Source organism: Bos javanicus, chromosome 24 (assembly GCF_032452875.1).
Source record: "Bos javanicus breed banteng chromosome 24, ARS-OSU_banteng_1.0, whole genome shotgun sequence".
Classification (NCBI taxonomy): Eukaryota; Metazoa; Chordata; class Mammalia; order Artiodactyla; family Bovidae; genus Bos; species Bos javanicus.
In genome coordinates this window covers 58,563,608-58,588,624 of record NC_083891.1, presented here as the reverse complement: position 1 = coordinate 58,588,624, position 25,017 = coordinate 58,563,608, and the positions used below count along the sequence as shown (strand labels likewise).

The following is a 25,017-nucleotide window of genomic DNA, read 5'->3' as shown; positions in this document are numbered from 1 at the left end:
GGACTACAGTCCATGGGGTCACAAAGAGTCGGACACGACTGAGTGACTAACACTCTCACTTGAGTCTCAGTTTGATAGACTTGCTGATTTAAGTTTGGCCCAGCCGGGTGGTTCTTCCTGGGCGGTGGGTCTTGCTTAACTTAGCTGTGCTTAGGACTTGGATTTGCTCCATGTGTGTTCTTTTACTTGGGCTGAAGGAGCAGCAGCTTCTCTGGGGAGCATCTTCTCACAATGATGACAGATGAGCAAGACAGAGAGCAGACATGTGATGCCCCTTAGGATCGGGGCTCGAAACTGGCTCGAAACTATAATTTCTGCCTGCAACCCGCTGGCCAAAGCGAGTCACAAGGCTTGGGCTGGTGACAGTGGAGTGGAAGTATATTCTCTGTCCTCAGTGGGAGGAACTGCAAAGTCCAAAGATAAATAGTAGGGAAGTTGGGAACCATAGTTTAATCTACAACAGGCGTTATGGTAGCTCCCTATGACACCATCTCAGTGGTTCACTAGTTTCATGGGTCATTTTAAAGTAGCTCTGACACCTTGTGGACACCCACTTTGGCTAGATCATCAATAAACATATAATTTTTGTTTAATTTTTTTCATTGTGAAATTAATAAAAAATATTTATTTGAGAATATATGAAAAGTACAAAAGATGAGAATAAAGAAAAAATCATCCACAATATTATAATCCACAGAAAATAATGTTTTGGTGCATTTTTTAGCATAAAATTGCATTGGGATAAGAGAAGTAATTTTTGCCTATGTTGAGAATTTGGAAAGTAGTAAAAAGAATAAAAATCACTTGAAATCCCACCCCACAATTGTCTCTGGTAACACTTTTCTATGCACAGAATTTACATAATTGGTATCAAGCTGTATCTGAATTTCTCATCCTGACTTTTTTCACCAAAATATATGTTAAGTATTTCCCATGTCATTAAATATGTTTTGCAGACAGAACGTTGATAGCAGTCAAATATTCCAGCACATAGCAATTCTCTATCCAATCACTTATTTAAACTATTTTTTCTTCATCTGTCAATACTCTTAAGATGGTGTTTTCTGCACTAGTTATAATGCACATCTTTGAAAAACAGATACAAAAGGAGTGTATCCCTGATATTGGTCAAATTCTGGTTTTACACAACTTTCACCAGCTGACACAGTGATTGAAACAACTCAGCTATTTCTAGCAAGGCTAACGGCAGGAGCCAAACTTCACGTGCACCAACACCACTCAAATGATTCCTTGGAAGTTCATTCCTGGCTTGTTTATTATCCTGGACTAATATTAACATATGCTTCCTGCTGGCACTGTCTGGTGAGTTTCTTCTAACGACGGATGGTAGGATATATGTTTCATCTGGTGATTGTGTACCTGGCAAAGAGGCGTATTAAGGCTTTAAATCGCAGAAGGAGTTCTGAGGAGCCATGTCGACCACTTCAGTTCAGTTCAGTCGCTCAGTCGTGTCCAACTCTTTGCAACCCCATGAATCGCAGCATGCCAGGCCTCCCTGTCCATCACCAACTCCCAGAGTCCACCCAAACCCATGTCCATTGAGTTGGTGATGCCATCTAACCATTTCATCTTCTGTCATTCCCTTCTCCTCCTGCTCTCAATCTTTCCCAGCATCAGGGTCTTTTCAAATGAGTCAACTCTTCGCATCAGGTGGCCAGAGTATTGGAGTTTCAGCTTCAACATCAGTCCTTCCAGTGAATATTCAGGACTGATCTCCTTTAAAATGGACTGGCTGGATCTCCTTGTAGTCCAAGGGACTCTCAAGAGTCTTCTCCAACACCACAGTTCAAAAGCATCAATTCTTCGGCTCTCAGCTTTCTTAGGGTGTGGCAATACTAGCATATGGATGAGGCTTGAAGTATTAGCCAATATAAATGCTTTAAGGATTAAGTTCCAAATGTTTAACCTAACTATCCCTTTATATAGGGCTTTCCCGATGGCTTAGTGGGTAAAGAACATGCCTGCGATGCAGGAAATACAGGATACTCAAGTTTGATCCCTGGGTGGGGAGGATCCACTTTGTAGTATATAAAGGGATCAATTTGTGGTATATAAAGATTGACATCAAATATTGTTGATATCAAAAAGGTTGACATCAAATACTACAAGTTGACATAAAATGTTGTTAAAGGAGACATACAGACTAGGTGTCTTCAACTTCTAGGGCTGCCTGAAGAAAGTACTACCAACTAGGTGTCTTAAAACGACAGAAATTTATTTTGTCGTAGTTCTGGGGGCTGGAAATCCAAAATCAAATTGTTGGCAGGGCCATGTTCCCTGTGAAACCAGAAGCAGAGGATCCTTGCCTCTCTGGCTTCTGGCGTTTCCCAGCAATCTTTGGCATTCCTTGGCTTGTAGATGAATCGCTACAGTTACCGCTTCCGTCACATGTCACACAGCCATCGTTTCTTGTATGTCTTAGGGCTTCCCTGGTGGCTCAGATGGTAAAGAATCTTCCTGCAATGCGGGAGACCTAAGTTCGATCCCTGGGTTGGGAAGATCCCCCGGAGGAGGGAAAGGCTACGCACTCCAGTATTCTTGCCTGGAGAATTCCTTGGACAGAGAAGCCTGGCAGGCTACTGGGGGTGGGGGTGGGGGTCACAAAGAGTCAGACAACTGAGACACCAACACTTTCATTTCACTTTTATCCTCCTTATAAGGACAGCAGTCATATTGGATTAAGGGCCCATGTTACTCTGGTATGACTACATCTTAATTAATTACATCTGCAATGACCCTGTTTCCAAGGAAGGTCACATCTGAGGTGCTGGGGTTAGTATTTCAATATTTTTTTTTTCACTGTACCACGTGGCATGTGGGATCTTAGTTCTGTGACCACAGATGGAACTCACGAGTCTCAACCCCTGGACCGCCAGGGAAGTCCCCTCAGCGTATTTTTTTGAGGATACAATTTAACCCATACCACCAGGGAATGGAAAATTAAACCCTGAGTAATTGAAATACCCCACGTGAGTATTTGTTCCCATTGCTTAGCTGGGAACAGTGAATACATAATAAAAACATCTTTCTGCACTTGTGGGATGGCATTAATGAATAGAGTAACGGGAACTTCCCCTTTGATCACGTCTCAACGTATATTCTGTTTAGATTCCAGACTTTAAAGAGTACCATGTGAGCATTCTCGAGGCACAGCATGTCTACGTACAGCTCTCATAACTTTAGCAAGGACACCTCCTGAGTTAACTACTGTTTTCTGGGAATTTCCCAGATTTCTCTGGATTTCAACACGACTGATATGACCCAGGAACAGTACTGTATGATACAGGACGATATGGCTGGAAAGGACAAATTTTTCTAATTCCACACATGGTCCGCATCTTGGCTAATCGAGTGCATCTCAGTTGCAGAGGAGCCAAAGTAGAAGATAGTTCCCAGAATGTGCCTTGATTAGAAAAGTCTGCCCAGTGTATTCCAGCTGGAAGCCAACTGGCAATGACTTGCCTCACTAAGGAGAGCAGTGCAATGTGGTTTCCTTCATATTTGCTCTCCTCATCACTCTTGATAAGTCATCATTGGCCACTAGGCTCTTTCAGAAAGCACTTATGTAAACCCCAGAGCTCACTGATTTATTGGTTGTCATGTAATAAATCAGTTACACACAGACGTTGTCTGTAACCAACATGCTTTCTTCAACCAACTGCGCTTATAAAGTATCCGTAGCGGTATGAAGAGCTTGTAGCACGTAGAACAAGCCCACTGGTGGGATGACTGATGGAATGCTCCTAGAGCAACGTCAGCCAAGACGCTTAAACAGGTTGAGATCGTTTATCTTTACATTAGGACCGATGAGGATAGCAGAATGACATTGTGTATCGGCAGCATTTAAAGCACTATCTAAATGTCACTCATTGCCCCTGTCCTTGGCGTAGGCACATTGTTTTACAGGAGGGAAATCTGAGACAGATAACTAAGTGCTTTCTTCTGATCCTGAGGGTCAGATGAAACGAGAATGTTTGTTTATGACTTTTACAGTCACTACGGGCATACTCACAGGATCGTGTGCACAGTATGTTTGTTGCGTCCAGCACTCTGTCTTGCGTGGGACTTTTATGCATTGGCTTCCCTGGTGGCTCAGACATTAAAGAATCTGCCTGCAGTGCAGGAGTCCCGGGTTTGATCCCTGGGTTGGGAAGATTTCCTGGAGAAGGGAATGGCAACCCACTCCAGTGTTCTTGCCTGAAGAAACCCAAGGACAGAGGGGCCCAGAGAGCCTCTGTCCATGGGGTCGCAGAGTCGGAAACAACTGAGCAACTAACACTTTCACTTTTAACCTCACATTACACTTTGTAATGAGCATTGCCATCTTTTCTATTTTAAAGATAAGGAAGCTGAGGACTAGAAAGGTTAAGTAACTTGACTCTGATCCCAGTTCATAAGGTACAATGTGGCTAGGAACCCAGGGGGTGCTTCCAAAACCTGTCCTCTTCCTAAGTTTGGTTTATTCTGATTCTTTTAAGTAACATCCTTAAGTTGTCTCCTCTGCCTCTTTTGAAGACATCCTGCGGCTGTGTTTCCAGCTGATGCCTATTCCAGAATATATCATTGATTCAAGAGGTAGCTCAGAGGGTGAAGAATCTGCCTGCAGTGCAGGAGACCCAGGTTCGATCCCTGAGTTGAGAACATTCCCTGGAGGAGGGCATGGCAACCCAGTCCAGTATTCTTGCCTGGAGAATCTCATGGACAGGGGAGCCAGGTGGGCTACAGTCCATAGTGTCATAAAGGGTCAGACATGACTGAGCAACCAATGCTTTCACTTTCCACTTTAGTCCCAGGAGCAGTAAAGTCAGGGATCCAAGATGGAACAAACAGGACCACATCTGGTCAGACCCTCAACCTTGTCATCGTCTTGGGCAGACTGCCCCTGATGTCCCCGCTCAAGGCCCAGACAAGTGTGAGTCAGGGGCGGTGGGTTCTCAGCCCCAGGAGGCCAAGACTCTTCTAAATTGGACGCAGGTTGGAGGTGTCAAGAGTTCCAAGTGCCTCCCTCGCATTCCTTCCAACTCGCATGAGCTGTTATTCTTCCCATGGAAAGCTCCACTGGATGCTTTTGTGTGAGAAGGAGGATTATGTGAGATTATAAATAACACTCCCCCACCCCCACCCCCAGGAGCATATTCCAGGAAAACATTTTGGGAGCCTAGAGGAAGATGAGTAAGTAGGAACAACCTTGGCCAGCTGCGAGTGTGTCCAGAACACGCCTCCTGAGTTTAGAGCATGGTGACCTCACCCCGCAGCCGTGTTAGCTGCGAGGACCACCGCCTCTCCCCCTGACTTGCTCCTAAAGGACACTTCCCCCCAAAACAAAACAAACCCAAACAAAATACAACCAAACAGCTGCCTCCCGTGACTGAATTATATGAGGTGTCAGAAAACCATTAGGATGGCGTTCCCCGATGGGGAACGGAAGGGATGGGGAAGCATGGCTTCCTAACTCCTTTCGCCCTTGCATTTTTTTCTTTACAAGGGTTTTTGCTAATGTTTCATGGGGGGAAATGACAAAGCCGTTTCCACTCTGTCTCCCTGGTTTGTTGGCCCTGGAGGACAGGGGAAGTCGCTGTTCCCTTTTGAGACTCGTAAAACGTTTGTTGCTTTCATCCTGAGACGTGAGGCCCCTGCCCCCCGCATGCCTGCACAGGGAGGACTCCACGCAAGGCCACAGGGTCCCGTCCTGCCCCAGCCCTCCGGCGGCTCATCATCGCCTCTGGCAGACCTCCCCGTGGTTACAGTAACCTCTCAGCAGGGGCCAGGCCACCTCCAACAATCACATCTCTTTAAACAAGAACTTCCGACCTCCTCTCCCCCTCTGCCTCCCAGCCCCACGGGGCCCATTGGGAAGGCTTCTGATGGAACGTTCCTTCTGTTTCCTTGCCCAGGCGGTGACCGTGTGGGGCAGTGGCTAGGCAGAGAAGAACTTCAGGGGGAACTGGGATCTGATCTCCCAGTTTCTTCAATTGACTCATCTACTGGGCTGTGCCAGGGCTTTGCGGCAGCACGCAGGACCTTTCAGTTGTGACATGCGAACGCGTACTAGCAGCGTGTGGGGTCCAGTTCCCTGACCAGGAAGGGAACCCAGGCCCCCTGCCTTGGGATCGAGGAGCCTCAGCCCCTGGACAGCACCCAGGGAGGCCCAGAACCATCATCTAAAGGGTCTAGAAGCCCACATCATCCGCTCACAGAGGCCTGGGCTCCAGCCCTTGGCCCACCGCGCTCAGCCCTGCTGGGGTGGGGCCAGCTTTCCGTCTCCAGCCCAGTTCTGTCTCTGGGGCTCTGCTGAGGCCTTTGTCTTAGGCTCCAACACATTCAGTCGTTCCTTTGCTGTTGTGCTTCTGCTCAGGAAAGCCAGAGACGGCTGGAAATCCTCAGAAGCTAGGTTGACAGAAAAGAGGTGTTGGTCGCTCAATCATGTCCGACTCTTTGTGACTCCATGGATAGTACCCTGCCAGGCTCCTCTGTCCATGGGATTCTCCAGACAAGAATACTGGAGTGGGTTGCCATGCCCTCCAACAGGGGATCTTCCCGACCCAGGGATCGAACCTCTGTCTCTTGCGTCTCCCTTATGGGCAGGCGGGTTCTTCACCTCTAGCGCCTCCTGATAGAAAAGAACTGGAAAGTCAAATGACGGTGGGCCCTGCTGATCTACCCAGTAGCCTCCAGCCCAGCGGAGGAGGCAGCGAACGTGGTCGGGGTGGGCAGGCTGAGCTGGACACTGGACACCAGCTCTCAGGTTTTGAACCCAGAGCCCTGATCTTCCTCACTACTATGGTGCTGATGATAAAACTTTGCAAACGGCGCCATAGCGACATGTGAAAGGAAGACACTCAAATCCCTTCCTTCATACGGCAGAATTCTTTAATAAATAGGAGAAGTTCATTCTATGTGAAGAATGCAATGATAAATCTTTTCTTATTCAACAACCGTTAGGAACATATCATGTATGAGGCTGTGATTTACAAGTTTCCTTGTCTTCAATCCCGACACTTGGGCTCGAGGCTCTAGCCAAATCCTAAGTGGCCCTGAGTTCTTTTCCTGCAAATAATGCAGTAAAACGTCCTCCTTTTGTTTGCACGTCCATTTGCTCCTATCCCTGCCTCCCCGGGGTGCCTGAGGTTTCTCTGATTGTGCTAACCATTTGCTTGCTAAGGTCCCCGTTGACTCATTATGAATTTGCAGGTGGCTGCCGGGAATTACGCACGATCTGTGGCCGCAGAGCCCAGCAGAACTTTTGGCTCACGCGGGGACCGCTCTTGGAAACGTGCTTCCATAAATCACCCACTTGTCCAACTAATCATACATGGCAAGAACTTATCGCAGGACAGCATGGAATGAAGTTTACATTCACTTCCTCTTTCTTTAAGGGAACCGCAGACCTTGTCTTCAGGCAAAGCCCAAGCTCTCTGGCCGGGTGACTCAGGCCATTAAGGGAGACCAGCCCCGTCAGTGAACCAATGGTGACAGACCCAAATGAGCTTTCTGTAGGGAGGATGGCCTGGGTAGTGACTCCCTGTGCAAAACAATCTTTTTAGATAAGAGCCGAGCCAGTCCCTCGTGGCTAAGTGTGTGGTCCCCCAGACCAGACAGCCTGCGTCAGATTCCAGGCCCCATGGCGTACTAGCCAGGGACCTTGGTTGCACGATCAGCCTGTCCACGCCTCAGTTTTCCTCATCTATAAAATGGGGATAATCATGTTTACCTGGCAGGCTTGCTGGGGGACTGGATGACATCACCTCAAAAAATCACTTAGAACAGTGCTTGGGACAGAAGGAATAGCTGATAAAGGATGGTCAGGACTGTTATTGAAACAGGATGGGGTGCAAGCTTCACCTTGAGAGGGACGCCCGGAAGCCGTGTTCTCACCAGGAGCACATGAATTGCAAAGAGTCGTGAAGACTGTGCATATAATCCCTAGTCTGGCACCGGCACTCCAGCCTGGCAACAGACAGTGATGTCACACAAACAGGATTATGGCCCTTTCAGGGACATCCCCACCCCACCCCAGCCCCAGCCAAGGGGAAGAAGCCTGTCTCGTGGGAAAATATAAGGTGACGCTTCTCAGGGAAGGGGCTTTGAATTGCTTTAGTCTCAGTTTAATCTCAAGGGGAAAAAAAAAACCTCTTCCTTGACACACAAGTTTTCTATACCAAAGTCCCGCTTGCCCAGGAATGATAGCATTTTGAAGGCTTATGCTCAAACTGTTTTCCTTCAATCCCCCAAACTTCTGCTCTGTTTTCTTAACCTTGACCTTAGATTTCAGGGAATTCAGGGCAGAAGAAAAATAAAGCCAACCTCAAAAATCGTTACCACAGGCTGCAAATTTCCTCATGTTGTGGAGGCCACCTATTGTTGAGCTGCAGCCGCTTTCCAACTTTTCAGAAATGTCCTGATTTCCAGAGATGAGGTCTAAAACCTTCTGAAGGGTAAAGAGCTTCCTTGTCAAGGACACAGCTCAGTCTGCTCCACTTCATTCACTGTGTGAAGAACAGTTTGGCCTGAAGAGAAAGACACCAGTTTTTGCAGAAAGGGGCTGTCAGGTGGAAGCAGTTGAAACCACCTGCCTCCTGGCCCTTCCCTTTGAGACAGAACTGGATGTGGATGCTGTTTCTGCAATAAATGAGAAATAAGTAAATACAGAGGCACGGCACTGTCAGCCCACACTATGGGAGCTCCTGAAAGAGTCACGGGTGTTTTGTACGCTGGGGTCAAACGTCCGAGTCTGCGGTTAACGGTGGAGACTGGGCTTTGGTGCTGGGAGTAGGGAGAGGGCGCTATGTGGCTTCCCTGCCTTTCTGTGGTGATTCCACTGAACTATTAATACGTTGGGGTCCACGAGGCTGGACCCCAGCCGCTTCACGGATCGCCCGTCTGTAAAGGAGGGATCTTAGGTTTGAGGATCGCTGGCAACAAGCTGGAAATCAGCGGCCTCTGAGCCCTCAGCCCTGGCTTTGCTGCGCTCTCTGCCTAGCAGTCCTGTCTCTTCCGGCTGTCTTGGGTCTTCGCTGTGTCATGTAGCCTTCCCGAGTTGTGGTGCGCCAGATTCTTTGCGCCCTGGCGTGTGGGATCTTAGTTCCCTGACCAGGGGTCGAACCCCCGCCCCCTCCACTGGAGGCAGATTCTTCACGAGTGGACCGCCAGGGAAGTCCCACCAGGCCCACCGTTCCTTCACCAGTGTTGGTTCCAGCAAGCGTTTAATCAACACGCTCTACGCTGGAGTCTTCGAAGAGAGTGAAGCCCTAGCAATCCTGCTCCCAGGTCCTGCAGAAGAAACGAAGCTCTGCTGACACTGTGGTTTCAGTGCAATGAGACCGGCATGGGGCTTCTGATGCCTAGGACTACAGGATAATACCTTTCTGTGGTTTTAAGCCACTAAGCTGGGATCACTTCTCATCACACCCACAGGAAACTCCTATGAGCTTCTCTCTCTCTGCCCTGGTCGCCCCTTGCCTCCGAGTGCAGCGCCCACCTGAGCTGTGGTCGGCCGTCTTGCTCCCCTCCCGGGCGGAGCTGGAGCCCCCTGGGAACAGTGGTGGTCGTCTTTGTTTTAGTTGCCCACACACCCAGCGCTGTAATTGTACGTATCGCCTTTGTGGCTTAGTCACCACGTCGTGTCCTTTGTGATCGCCTGGACTGCAGCCCGCCAGGCTCCTCCGTCCATGGGATTCTCCAGGCAAGAAGACTAGACTGGGTTGCCATTTCCTTCTCCAGGGGATCTTCCTGACCCAGGGATCGAACCTGGGTCTCCTGCATTGCAGGCAGATTCTTTACTGACTGAGCCACCAAGGAAGCCCCTGTCAAACAGCAAATACAGAAAAAAAAAAAAAGAATAATTTTTTTTTTTCACGCAAGAAGGTAGGGAAGGTATTTCTCCCTTCTCTTACAGCAGAGCAGGAGAAGAGCAGGTACAATCAGGCCACGCCACGCCAATATAAGCACCACATAAACATCACTTTAGGAAAGAAAGGCCCAGAACAGCATCTGCGGCCACAGCAGGTGAGCTGAGGGAGGCAGGCAGGGAGGGGGCAGTCAGAGAGGCCGGCTGATACATTCGAGAGACTCGAAACCAGAACCTTCAGGGCTGCAGGGTTTGGGAAAACTGGGAAGATAAACAGATTTCTAAGAAAAATATTTTTACAGTTCGTCTCATCACCGCAGGACAGCTCTGAGATAAGGCAACTGCCGCGCTAAGATGGGAACACGAGGAGGAGACAGGGCGTCTAAGCGGCGAGGCCTGACCACATCTAAGGCATAACGGAGACGCAGCCAAGGGGACGGCTGCGGCCTCGGGGAAGAAGCGATGAGCGGGCGGGAGCTGGACTCAGGGCAGGCTGGGGGCAGGACAGGGGCAGCACCTGGGCTTAGAGTCAGGACATAAACAGCATGAGAGTGGGAGGCGGGTGCAGGTCTGTTTAGGGCAGGATTTCCCAGCCTTGACACCGCTGACATCTTGAGCCAGATAATTCTTTGCTGTGTGGTGGGAGGAGGGGGCTGCCCTGTGCATTGTAGGACCTGGAACAGCATCCTGGTGTCTGCCAGAGCACCTGGGTCTCCCGCTGAGACGCCTAAAGTGTCCCCTAAAACATCAGATTTCTGCTCACTGACAAAACTGACCCCCACTCCCACCCCAGTTGAGAAACAATGACTTTGTGGAAGAAATAGGACTGGGGAGGGAAGATATTTTAAAGGTGTATACTTGGGGGAGGACACACTTGAAGCAAGAGAAAAGGGACTTCCCTGGTGGTTCAGTGGTTCATCGGACAGTACATTCGCCTTCCAGCGTAGAGCGTGTGGGTTTGATCTCTAGTTGGGAGCTAAGATTCCACACACCTCATGGCCAAAAACCCAAAATGTAGAATAGAAGCAATATTGTAACGAACTCAATAAAAAGACTTTAGAATGGTCCACATAAAAAAATCTTAAAAAAAAAAAAAACCCATGGATGAGCAGAGGAGCAGAAGGAGAATAACAGAGAAAATCAAGCAGGGGACAGAAAGAGAAGGCTGGTGGGTGAGAGGATGGAATCTGACCAAGAGAGGAATTGCAGTAACATGATTGATGGAAGAGAAAACTGAAGTAGAAGGCAGAAAGCAGAGACAGAGAGAAAAGGACCCCAAGGAGACTAGGGACGACCGGCCGAGGAGGAAGAACGCAGCCAGAGAGGCAGTCGGCTTCAAAGCAGGTCTCGAGGGACTTTAACGGTGGGTTACTGATGTGCGGGGTCAGGCCCATGAGTCTCGTATCAGGATGAGAGGACTCGAGAGCCAGATACACAGCCGGCTGCATACACCTAACTTTCAGGCTCATTATAATTATCCTGCAGATAAATGCTGGAGCTGAAAGATGCTCTGAAAGCTCTGAACTCCCTTCCTGATGAATTGTCAGGGCTGTCATCAGCGATCACACCAAAGGAACGACAGTAGACATTCACTCAGGCCCAAACATCAGCCATCAGGCAGAAGGAAGACAAACAATTGCCCTGCTAACCCCAGACCCAAAGGGATGCATGTGGATTCCATGAACTGAAACCAAAGGATTCCGCGTTGTTGGTAAAGATTAGGGTGGAAGAATGCAAGCCTGTGCTAATCTCAAATATCTACAAGCCAACAACCTCTGAGGACTGTGTGTGTGTGGAGGGGGTGGTGGGGAGGGTAAGGGGTGGGGAGAGGGAGAGAGGCTGAAAGATCCAAAATTCTCCCAACGTTCATGAGCAAACCTTGGTCGCCACTGTTTACCTTCCACTATTCTTTCTGAATCTCAAAGAGTCAGTTTCCAGGTGGAAGGTGTTCCCATGGGACTGTGCCAGACTCGGAGGTCTGCAAGACATCTTGGCTAGGTATTTCTCTGTGGTGACTACAAAAATAAGCTTCCCCCAGCCCCTGCATGTTTTCCTGATAGCTGAGTGCCATGAGAGTTCTAGGTTTGATAAAGATCTTTCTCATGTCCAGGGCTAGAATGGGAAGGATGGTTTGCAAACAAGCCAGAGCTCTAAGGGTTTTGAAACCAGATCTCAGTCTTCTCAGGTCAGCATCCCCATCCCCATGTGAATCAGCAGACTATCCGGCTCCACAGGGATGGGTAGGTCCGGTGGATAAAGCCCAGGACTCCCGGGGTCAGCTGGCTGGCACAGCACTGTGGAGGAAGGATCGTGCCGGAACACAAGCCAGGATAGTCGCAGGGTCACCGATCATCACAGTGGACTTCGGGCCTTCTGTGGCTTTAATGCCATCCCTGAGCAAACATCCCAGATGCACTCTGTCTCTTAGGAGAAAACTGCCCAGATCCTTGCTTTTCCAAAGGGCAGTTTGGTGTAGTGTTAAGAGCATGGACCCTGGGGCTAAAAATGCCCCAATTCAAACCCAGCTCATTGCTCGTAACTCGGTCCTTTAGGCCAGCGAATTAAAATCTCTCTCTCAGGGACTTTCCTGGGGGTCCAGTGGTTAAGCTGCCATGCCCCCAGTGCAGGGGGCCTGGGTTCGATTCCTGGCCAGGGAACTGGATCCCACATGCTGCAATTAGAGATCCCACGTGCCACAACCAAGACCCAGCATCAGTTCAGTTCAGATCAGTCGCTCAGTCATGTCCGACTCTTTGCGATCCCATGAATTGCAGCACGCCAGGCCTCCCTGTCCATCGCCAACTCCTGGAGTTCACCCAGACTCACGTCCATCGAGTCAGTGATGCCATCCAGCCATCTCATCCTCTGTCGTCCCCTTCTCCTCCTGCCCCCAATCCCTCCCAGCATCAGAGTCTTTTCCAATAAGTCGACTCTTCGCATGAGGTGGCCAAAGTACTGGAGTTTCAGCTTTAGCATCATTCCTTCCAAAGAAGACCCAGCATAGCCAGATAAATAAATAAATATTAACCAAAAAAGTATCTCAACTTCTCACCTGTAAAAAGCAGATGATAATAGAATCAGTGACAGACGATCACAATAAGGATTAGATGAGATGATACTTGCAGACTTTATCTCTTTATTCCTTTTTTTTTTCTGGCCATACTGTGCAGCATGCAAGCATCTTAGTTCCCCACCAGGGGTCAAACCTGTGGCCCCTGCAATGGAAGCCTGGAGTCCTAACCACTGGATAATACTTGTAAAGTGCTTTTAAAAAATATCTGGAGGTACCAAGTGCTCAGTAAGTATTTGTTGTTACTCTTTGTGCCAAATTATTGGAAAATGATCATTGTCCATTAAAAGCTTGCAGGAATGTGTCTTCCTTGGTATTATATCATGAAGAGGCCTCCATCTTGGTTAACAGATGTATCCCATGTTCTGTTAGAATCTAACAACCTCTAACAGGAATGCTAAGATTTTAGGCACCATATGGACCGCCTCATTTTCTTTAAACAAAACTGCCCACCCAGAAGACTGCTGTCTCCTTAGGCAGGGGCCCTTTACTTTGTTGCAAATGCTCCCAGCCTGACCCAGTTAGAAAAGCTCTGCTGAAAACGAAGCGGTTACACCGACGCACAGAGCTGAGGAGACTCTTCACACCACTCTAGAACCGACCACAGCTGGGCTTCAACTAGCCAGTTCCTGGCACACATTTACACCACGATTTGCCTTAATATATGTAAACATCAGACAGGCGCAATATTCAGAAACACAAGTATTTTCTAAGGGGAAGTATGTACATTCTAATTTCTAGCAACTGTTAATGGGCTTGACTTACCCAGGGCCTGACTCACCTCCTAAGGTTTACTTAAAGCCCAACGGTAATGACAGCAGCATGAATCCTCCTGCTCAGTTTAGTCTGTGCTATGAAAGGATGTCTCTCCTGTTAGCCATCCATCTTTTCTTTTATGGAAAGTAAGTTAAATGTGACTGGGCGGATGACCCATCATAGATGCCCTCAAATTTTCAAAGATAATTAAAGTAATGTTTGCTTTATTATCTCCAGTGCAGCAAGCATGTTATAGATCTCATTTACTCTTTTCAATGATCCTCTGACTTCGAGTTTGTTTCTAATTATTTATGGATAAACTGAATCCCAGAAAATTGTTCAGGATCATGAAGGTTCAGATCTAGGTAAATCTGATTTTTAAGTCTAGTTTCTTCCTCCTTCCAGTGCTATTTCTCTAAGTGTATTTGGGGGGGGGGTGTTGCTGCAAGGCATGAAGGATTTTAGTTCTCTGACCAGGAATCGAACCTGTGCCCCTGCAGTGGAAGCAGAGTTTTAACCACTGGTGAGCACGTCAGTCGTGTCTAACTCTTTGTGATCCCATGACTGTAGCCTGCCAGCCTCCTCTGTCCATGAGATTTCCCAGGCAAGAATACTGGAGTGAGTTGGCATTTCCTTATCCAGGGGATCTTCCCGACCCAGGGTTTGAACCTGAGGCTCTTGCATCTCCTGGATTGATAGGCAGATTCTTAACCACTGAGCCATCTGGGAAGCCTTAACCACTGGACTGTCAAGGAATTTCCTCTAAGTCCATTCTTTAAAAGAAGGGAGGTAAAGTCAACCTCATACCTGGAGGAAAAAAAATATTTTTAATTATAGTAACTACCATGCTTTGCTAGCATGGGTAATGCAGTTATATTTACTCCAACATAAAAGATAACCTTGGCTCAAATCAGAAAACTTCTATTAAAGCCAACATGGTTATTATCTGTCAAATTGAATTGATATCATATTACTGAGCTATCTTCCAGTTCTTAATACTAAACAAGTACGCTTACTCCTACAGTGGTGCAGGATATAAAGAGAATATAAAGAGAGTTAGCACTATGAAAATAAAGCAGAGAAGTCTGCAGGGATGGTTGCTACTCCAAGGAGTCCGTTCACAAATCCCGGGTCTGTTCTAATGCCGTGTTCTCCAGCAGAGACCTCGTAGCGAGGGGCTCTGGCTGTTCCTCTAACGCTGGACTCTTCCTCCTTCTTCATGCCTGTGGGACCACAAGAGATGGGGCCCTCCTGGCTGCACGTCCCGCCTTCCCCGTTTTTCCCACAAGGAGTTGCAGAATCGAACGGAGCTAGAACATTCTTCTCCTCCTAGAAACCCCAGGTGTGATCCTGCAGCTGTGACTGGCCAAGGAGATGGCCAACTCCTATAGTCTAGACAAACTTCTTTGGAAGAAATCCCAGGCAGAGACTCAGAGGGAGGGAGGGAGAGTGAGTGAGTGAGTGAGTGAGTGTGTGTGTGTGTGTGTATGTATCAGAACTTTCATGAACATGACACCCAAATCACATAAACAATTTTTCTGGATCTTTTTGAGACATTCGACCAAGTAACAAGAAGTTTCTCTCCCTTTAAAAAGATATTGCCCATTTTTCTTTTAGCCACCTATAGGCATATAAGGCTACCCAATCTTTTAACATTACCTTTATTTCAGAGTTTGGCAAAAATTGTGTGATTCTCCCACGGACGTAGGAATCAGATGTTTCTTCCTGTCTTAGGAGGAAATTCCAGAGACCCACGGCTTATAATAATACTTTCAGAATTTGGACAAGTTAAAACGAAGGCAGACTAGGTACAAAGATGGTGTACACACCCCAAAACCAGGGCTTGAAAGCCCTTTGACTCTGTGAACATGTTTGAGGCTCCTTGCCTCGAGCATGTCCTCACAATGGCTCAGAGCCCGGGGTGCTTTAATACTCCTCAGGGGGTAACCCCATTTCCCTAAGCGGACCTGGCTGTACATCAGTCAAAACGGAAATGGAAGGAGGGGTCCCGGGGCAGCCTGTCTATTCTAGGGGTACAGTTATACGTGTGTCACTCGCAGTTCTGAATGCACGCTACCCAGTGCTTGCTGGGTCTTGCTTCTCTGAAAATACCTTTAGAGGACTATTGCTATGTTCCAGGGAGACCAACAGGAAAAGTCTGTGAATCTTTGTTTAGGCCATTTATAGGTTTTTCCGTGATGGCTACCTGGAATCTTGTAACTGATCAGGTAATTATCCTGGATTGAAATTTGAGACTCTAGAGAACTGATTTGTGAATTGCTCTATTTTTTTTTAATATTTGTTTACTTTTGGCTGCATTGGGTCTTAGTTTTGGCACGTGGGCTTCTCTTGGTTGTGGTCTCTATAGACTGCGGCATGCTCTCTCTAGTTGAGGCTTGCAGGCTCTCAGATCCCCAACCAGGGGTGGAACCTGTGTCTCCAGCATCGCGAGGAGGATTATTAAGCGCTGGATCATCACCGAAGTCCTGCTTTAAACACAGCGTAGAAATTACACAATCCTGCAAACGAACGTCCTTCAGCTCCAATTTATTTCGCGCCCTGATCGTCCCCTTTGCCCTAATTGCTTTATCTACTCTGCTCCACACCATTCGTTGTTGCTTAGTCAGTAAGTTATGTCCGACTCTTTTGCAGCTCCATGGACTGTAGTCCACCAGGCTCCTCTGTCCATGGGGTTTCCCAGGCAAGAATACTGGAGTGGGTTACCACGCCCATTTGACAGCTAGATTAAACGCAGAAGATCTTAAAAGTTCTCATCACAAGAAAAAAAAAAATGGTACCTTTGTGTGATGATGGATGTTAACCAGACTTTTTGCGGTTATCATTTTGCTATAAATAACATACTGAATCATGCTGTATACCTGAAACTAACATATTATACATCCATCTGCCTCAGTTGAAAAAATAAAAGTTAAAAATGTTTTAAAATGAGTGGAAGAAGCCATGGTTCTTATCTCAAAGGGTACCCTGTGACCAGTGGCCTAGCTTTTTTCCTTTCTTGCTTCACGTTGCTTGTGTACGCTGGCCCCTGTATTTTCCAGCCAGTCAGCCCTCCCCTGGACAACGCTCAGAAGCCCTTAACAATAGCTGGTCCCCCCGGGAGTGGAACTTACAGCACAGCCTCGCATCCCTAGGACACGGTAAATTGTATAACTATCCACTCTCTGCTGTGTTTCGGGGAAGCTGACAGGTCTATATGGAAAACATCACGGAGAGCGGTATTTATGCTGAAAAGTTAACAGTTGTGCAGAGCCTCCCTCCAGGAGCACCGAGGGCCGCATCATTAATCTTTATAACACTCCCGTGAGAGAGGCAGGAGGTGCGTCCTCTCAGCCCATGTTTCATAAGTGAGGGAGTGGGGCACATCAGTTGGGGAGATGAGTTAGGGTATCAGGAGAGAAAAGCCCAAGCCCCTGGAGGTCCCTGCCACACTCAGCTGCAGTCTGACGTCTCCCATGCAGGCTGCAGCCTGAGCTAACGCAGGTTTTGTCTTTAACAGGCGTGTTTAACTTTCCAGGGGACCAGAATGCGTCCAGGACATCCACATCGCTTTCCACTCGGCTGTGCTTTCCAGCCCAGCCCCCCAAGAAATGTCTTGTGCAGTCCATAGCTGCCAGTGGGTTTAAATACCAGGTCTTGAGGCAAAGGTTTTCAAAAGGTCTCTGCCCCAGCTTCGCTCTTCCAGACACGCCCTCTGGCCAGCCAGCCTCAGGGTGTCCTCCCCAGGCAAACCTGGCCCGTGTGCCGGACCCCAGCACGTCTTTGGAAACCTCGTTCACATCCGGGCTTGTTGGCGGGGCTGAAAATAAAGAGGCCTTAAAGTCAGCTCCTTGACTCCCAGATCGACTCCTCCCAAATCAACAGATTTGATTTTGCTTTTATCATCTACAGCTTGAATTACTGTCTCGGGAAAGCTTCCTGTCCCCATATATGGCTTATTAACTATTTAATGAGATAACCGATGACGTGTAGAACATCCACAGTTACAACAGTAGAAAAGCAAAATGAGTAACTTCAGTCCAGTTCAGTCGCTCAGTCCTGTCCGACTCTTTGTGACCCCATGAATCACAGCACACCAGGCCTCCCTGTCCATCACCAACTCCCGGAGTTCACCCAGACTCCCATCCATCGAGTCAGTGATGCCATCCAGCCATCTCATCCTCTGTCGTCCCCTTCTCCTCCTGCCCCCAATCCCTCCCAGCATCAGAGTCTTTTCCAACGAGTCAGCTCTTCTTCACATGAGGTGGCCAAAGTACTGGAGTTTCAGCTTCAGCATCATTCCCTCCAAAGAAATCCCAGGGCTGATCTCCTTCAGAATGGACTGGTTGGATATCCTTGCAATCCAAGGGACTCTCAAGAGTCTTCCCCAACACCATAGTTCAAAAGCATCAATTCTTCAGCACTCAGCTTTCTTCACAGTCCAACTCTCACATCCACACATGACCACAGGAAAAACCATAGCCTTGACTAGACAGACCTTTGTTGGCAAAGTAATATCTCTGCTTTTGAATATGCTATCTAGGTTGGTCATAACTTTCCTTCCAAGGAGTAAGCGTCTTTTAATTTCATGGCTGCAGTCACCATCTGCAGTGATTTTGGAGCCCAGAAAAATAAAGTCTGACACTGTTTCCACTGTTTCCCCATCTATTTCCCATGAAGTGATGGGACCGGATGCCATGATCTTAGTTCCCAAAGAAAGGCAATGCCAAAGAATGCTCAAACTACCGCACAATTGCACTCATCTCACACGCTAGTAAAGTAATGCTCAAAATTCTCCAAGCCAGGCTTCAGCAATACGTGAACCGTGAACTTCCTGATGTTCAAGCTGGTTTTAGAAAAGGCAGAGGAACCAGAGATCAAATTGCCAACATCTGCTGGATCATGGAAAAAGCAAGAGAGTTCCAGAAAAACATCTATTTCTGCTTTATTGACTATGCCAAAGCCTTTGACTGTGTGGATCACAATAAACTGTGGAAAATTCTTCAAGAGATGGGAATACCAGACCACCTGATCTGCCTCTTGAGAAATTTGTATGCAGGTCAGGAAGCAACAGTTAGAACTGGACATGGAACAACAGACTGGTTCCAAATAGGAAAAGGAGTTCGTCAAGGCTGTATATTGTCACCCTGCTTATTTAACTTATATGCAGAGTACATCATGAGAAACGCTGGGCTGGAAGAAACACAAGCTGGAATCAAGATTGCCAGGAGAAATCTCAATAACCTCAGATATGCAGATGACACCACCTTATGGCAGAAAGTGAAGAGGAACTCAAAAGCCTCTTGATGAAAGTGAAAGTGGAGAGTGAAAAAGTTGGCCTAAAGCTCAACATTCAGAAAATGAGTAAAGAGGAGAAAAAAGACAGCCGGATGTAAAAATAGAGTAACAGGTAAGAAAATAAAAATAGACCCCCCTAAGAATGGCCTCTAAAGTGACACAAATTTTACAGCCTCTAAGATGGGTTTCTTTTTCACGTGCTTAGAGGGGTATCTCTTTAGGAACTCAAATAGCTATTGTGAAATAAACTCCTATTTATCTAAAAGCAGAAAGTTAAAAAGTTGAAACTGAAAATCCTGTGTAATACAATCATTTAGGTTCAAAATGATAACAGTTAATGTCTACTGAGCACTCGATATATATACACCAGCCACTGTAAAAATGTGTCATATGCATTACCTTATTCATTACTCTTAAACACTTATAGGAAGTTTTCTCCATTTCACATATGAGAAAGCTAAGTTTCAGAAAGGTCACTTGCCCAAATCATTGACCTTGGAAGCCAGGCATCCTGGGTTTGAATCCAGTTTTTTTCTTTCTTTCTGACTTTTGATGGTCACTGTCAGGTTTTACAAGTTTCTGAAGTGTCTCCTGACCATGTGAAAATTCACTTCTTTTGTTTGATTTCAAATCAAGTCTGATTTGTACTCTGCCATGCCTGTGTAAGTTTCGCAGGAAAAAAAAAAAACCCACCTTGCTGAAGTCGGACTCCTAGTTTCAAGGGATATGGTATCAAATAAAGTCATAAATGTGAAAAGCCTTTGGAAAATATAAAAACATTCTACAGAACAACGAGGGTACCACTGCTTTAAAAAATGTCAGACACATAGGGTGATTCTCAGTGGCCCAGAATGTTTTGAATCAAAACGCCTGCTCACCTAACCCATGAGAACTCTAGTAACCTGTGATCAAGCTGTCTTTTCTCCTCCTCAGGAAAGCTGCAGAAACCACGGGTTTGTTAGAGGCTGGGCATTACAACCTGGTTTCTAGGCCGCCACGACTACGGCTGGCTCACCGGGGCACGTTTATGTCAGGAGTTATCTTTAACAGGCAGGCACGGAAACGCCGAATGGGCAACCAAGTGTGAAGATGCAGAGGCCTACGAGCTACACGTGGGCACACCAGCGGAGCCCGTTAGCGGCCCGAAGCCCGGGGGTCTCAGGAGACCTCTTAACAGCCTTGAGTTAACCAGCCCGCCCTTCAGTGTCTCACCTCATCTTCCAGGAGTTTCCAGCTCTCGCCTGTGTGCATGGTGTGAAACAGCATTAAAGCAAGAGGGCTTTTTAAATTAATTTAATTGGAGGCTAATCACTTTACATTGTTGCGGTGGTTTTGCCGTACATCGACATGAACCAGCCACGGTGTACATGTGTCCCCCATCCTGAGCCCCCTCCCACCACACCCCATCCCCCTGGGTTGTCCCAGAGCACCGGCTTTGAGTGCCCTGCCTTATGCATCGAACTTGGGCTGGTCATCTGTTTCACAGTCCTCGGAAAGGGCTGACCAGAGCTCATTACTTGTCTGCCCGGAGGGCTAAGGGACTGGAAACAGACACGCTCTAGTTTCAGGTCTGGGGCCGCCTTCACCTCCTGAGTCCTCTCTTCTAAGAAGGAGATGGGGCGGGGTGGGGTGGGGTGGGGTGGGGGGCGGGCAGTGTAGACGCTCGAGGGGCGGGAGGCAAAACACGGGCCTGACCCGCTCCTTGGAAGCCAGCCCACCACGTGAAGGAGGCGTGTTAAGCCCTCTGCCCACCGCCTCCTCCCCCGCCCCGGCTCTGCGACCCTGGGGTAAAATGCCAGCGGCCGCCCGCGCTCCGCACGCCGCGCGCGGCGCCCAGCGGAGGAAGGGGCCGGCGGGGAGGGCGCCGCCCAGAGCCGAGCGGAGCGCATCCGTCTGTCCGGCGTGAGCCTCGGAAGCGACACTGCCCGGACCCCGCGGGCCCCCCCCAGCCCCGCGGCCCGGCTGGAGCCCCTGCGCCCCAGCCCCGAGCCCGACCTCCCAGCCGTCCGGAGCTCCGCAGCCCTGCGCGGCGCGCAGGTGGCTCCGACTCCCCCGGCCTCGGGCGCCCCCCGCCGGGGACAGGCAGGCGGCGGCGCGCGCGGAGGAGCCCGGCGCAGGGCTGGAGAGGCGGCCAGCGCCGCCAAGAAGACGCGAGCGTCCCCGATGGTGCCGCCGCCTCCGAACCGGGCAGGGGCGGCGAGGGGCCGGCTGGGCAGGAGCCTGGGTCTGCTGCTGCTACTCCTGGCGCTGGGACACGCGTGGAGCTACCGCGAGGAGCCGGGGGACGGCGACAGGTTCGTGCTGCGGGTCCCTGCTGCGTGCGCTCCCGGCTCTCGGGGCGCAGGCGGTACCCTCTCCCCATCCCATCCCGCCGGTGCCCCGCGCGCTCTCGGTTTCCCCCGGCGCTCACCCCTCCTGGGTGAAGGAAAGCTTCGTAAACTCCGGGGTAGGCGCCTCCTCCGCGCGCACACCCCGGGCTCCGGTGGGGCCCGGGGCTCGGTGACACCGCGCGCCGCCCTTCTGCCGCCGTCAGTGTCCCGCTTCTGCACCTCTTCTTTTTCTTGCGGGCCGGGTTCGCTGCGTGGGACCCTCGCCGGGCCCGGACTTCGGGGTCCTCCCGGCGTCCGCGCTCGGGGACCGGAGCCGCCTCGGCGCGCGGGACGCGGATGCCTGGCGCGCGTTGCCGGCCGCTCTCGCGCGGAGCGACCAACCAAGTTCCCCTAACTTTTTCAGAGAAGTCTGCTCGGAAAACAACATCGCCACGACCAAGTATCCGTGTCTGAAGCCTTCGGGGGAGCTCACCACGTGCTTCAGGTAAGCCCCGGGGCTCGGCTGACCCGGCTGGCGCGCGCCCGGGCTGGTCGGGGAGGCGGCGCCCGCAGGAGGGGCCTGGAGGCGCGCTCGGTCACCGCGCGGCCACCGGTGGGGTGCTCCGTCCTCTTTGGTGCAAACTTTTTTTTCTTGTGTGTGTGGTTTCTGAGCCAGAGCAACCACGGGCAACTGAGTGTCCGCACCTGGAGTTTCTGCTCTCAGAAGCCGAGGGCGGTGGTTTTCCGCTCCCCTGCGTGCTGGCGTGGTGGTTGGAGAAAAGGTTGCCAGTTTCATGAAGAAAGGGGATGGGACTGTGGGGTAAGCGGTGCGGCATAGCGAGGCATAGCCAAGATGAGTGGTTGCGCTTGTGTTTTGTTTTGAACATATAAAGTCAACAAGGAAATCCTTAGTCCTTGGCTCTCTGTTGACCTTCTGCCGGGACAGAGTGTAACTTTATCACGGCCTCTGGGCGGGCGGTGGATAAGGTTGTTCCGTACAAGCCAAAAGCGTCAAGATCGTTGAGTCACGGAAGAGGATCCTCTTCCTGAAAATTCGGTCCGCAGATCACCTGGGTGCTTGTTAAAAGCAAATGTGATGAGAGCCAGGGCGTCTGATAGGAAAACTGCCCCAGGCCGTTGTGAGGTAAATCAGTGTTCCCTGCTTACCGCTCTCTGAACGTGAGGGGCGGATCATTGTCACCATAGGTGACCACGGGCACTGTCCCTGTGCCTTTATCAGGAGGAGGCACGCACCCATAAAGACTTGTGAGTTGCCTGCGTTTTAAAGGCATAGTGTTCGAGGTCCAGGGATCACACACTCCCAGCAGACTCCATCTCCGAGAATCCTGCACTGTCTAGGTGCCAGAATCAATCCTGGGCAGTACAGGATAACAAGGTAATCCTCAAAAGTGAACTTGAAAGAAACAGACGTCGCCCTAATGATGTGGTAGCAGATGACTCCTCATGGTCTCAGCTGCAAAAAGCTGCATATGCTTTAAGGCCCAGGTGTGGGTGGTGTCAGGGCTGGTCAGTTTAGAGGTACAGAAGCACCACCAGCCACATCACAGCCCACACTTTAGAAATCTGTTGGCAACAGCTTGACAGTGATCACTTCAGGGAGGCAACAGTCCTGTGAATCCCTGGGAAGGGATTCTCTGAGCCATGGGCGGTAAACACTGAACAGAAATGAGTTAGTAGGGAGGACTGGAGTGTGGTTCAGTTGGCAGGTAGAGTCTTGGAGAAGTTAACAGGGTAAGCGAGGTCTGCCCAACCAGGGACCTGAGCTGTTGGCGGCGGCTTCAGGATTCTGCCTGGCTCCAGCCCTGTGTTTCATCCACACTGTTTCTTAGGACGCATTTCCTCCCTATCACCACAGCATAAAACCTTGATTTAACATGGAACGTGTCCCTGAGGTGGTTTGCTCATTATTTGGTCCCTGAAAGTCAGACTGCCCATAAGTCAATGACAGTTACAGAATGCATGTCCAATTTTCAGAAACCATGAGTGCCTGATTAGCCTTCTAAGCTGATTTCATTCGTTACGCTGTTACTATCACTTCCACGCTGCTCCCCCCGCCAAACTTTGAAAAACAGTGCAGTGTTTTTTCCTACACTGAGACTCTTACAGGAGACATGAGCAGTGTCTTGATGTGTTTTCATTAACGGCTACTCAAACGGCTTATAAGAGCTAACAAAAAGGATATCTTCCTAGGAGAAAAGAGCTTGGAGGGATGGGAGGATGTTTTCAGCTGGAGAAAAAGGTCCCTGTGAATATTGTCTCTCTGGTTTTCCTCTCAGAGTTCTAAGTGTACTTCACTGACTTCACACAACTTCCATCGTTCAGTAACTCCCTGGAGACAGTCAGCTGGAAGCTGCTGTCCCTGTTTTGAACCCCGAGGATGGAGGGATGCTGTGTACTGATTGGTTTGTGAATCCTGTCGTCTTGGCCCTGGAGACCCTTGCTCCTCCCGGTGTGGTCTGGAAATTGGCACAGGCGTCATCTGGGAGCTCGTATTGTCTTGGGGCCCTGCCCAGCCCTCCTGCTCCAGAACTTGCATGTTAATGAGATGTGCATTAAGGCTTGAGGGGCTGCCATGGACAATAGTGTCTCAATGGGAGTCACGGTGCAGTCCCATTTGGACAGGTCCTCAGGAGCCCAGAGGCCTCCACAGTTGAGTGGGTAGTTGGTCCTTCTACCACAATGACATAAAACCAGAGAAAGAGCCAGCCTTCCAGGAAGCTGGACTCATTAACTGTTGGATGACCCTTAATTAAGCTGAGGGAAGCATGTCTGACTGCATAGAACCCCAGTTTTAACAGAAGTCTCTTGTGAAAGGATTTTTGCACAAGAGAATGAGTCCCAGAAGTCACTCCTAAATTGTAGAAAGTGATTATTTTTTTAAACACTGACTTTTGAAAAATCATTGGCATGGAGGATGAGTTTAATATTAAATAAGTAAACGAATTTGGTAGATGTGAGTTATAAATCTGATCTACCATTATTCCTGAAAGTATATGGAGACTTAAGTATCATAATATGGGAAAGAGAATGATGGGATGGGAATAATGTTTGTCCCGGACCCTACCACTACCTGTGTACAGCTGTTTTCCATGGTTTTACCTAAGCAGCATCTTTCCACTTTAACCTTATATTAGATGACAGCTGGAGGATTTACTGTATGTTCAGCACAGTCCTATGCACTTTATATACATATAGCTCTGATGCTCAAAGCCACTCTGTAGCGTGTGGGTGTCTGTTGTACAGAGGGAACTGAAGCTCTGGGCTTTAGTCCACTTGCCCAGAGTCGCAAAGTTAACACACGTGAGAGCCCAGGTTTGTCTGACTTCAAAGCCTGGGCCCTTTCATCATCCTGGAGGTGTCTACAGAGGAGCCTGAAATTCCAGATCTGGGATCTAAGTAAGGGAGACTATAAATTTAAGTAGATACAAACTCAAGCAGTTGGTAATGCCAGCATCCACCGTGACCACGGTGGTTTTCTGAGTTACCATTGCCCTTGATCTGTCTCAAACAATTGACTTTATATTACCATTATACACAGAATTGGTTCATGCATGGAGAGCTTTCCTTCCTTGTAGGATTTCTTTCATCTTAATCACAGTTTCTGTCTCTAGAGACTCTACCCCATTGTGCTTTGAGCCAAGTCCCTGAAGTTGATGAAATTCTGAATGAATGCCTTTGGCAGCTTAAAGGACACATTC

General features: G+C 49.0%; 1 protein-coding gene across 1 annotated transcript in view; it reads left to right on the top strand.

Annotated features, from left to right (window-relative positions):
- Positions 1 to 20,618: 20,618 nt before the first annotated feature.
- CCBE1 (collagen and calcium binding EGF domains 1) overlaps positions 20,619 to 25,017 on the top strand; it is a 236,927-nt gene continuing 232,528 nt past the window's right edge. The window contains exons 1-2 of the mRNA XM_061400345.1: positions 20,619 to 21,283; positions 21,723 to 21,803. Coding sequence (XP_061256329.1) covers positions 21,153 to 21,283; positions 21,723 to 21,803 — 212 coding nt within the window. The 5' untranslated portion in view covers positions 20,619 to 21,152. The remainder of the gene's footprint in view (positions 21,284 to 21,722; positions 21,804 to 25,017) is intronic.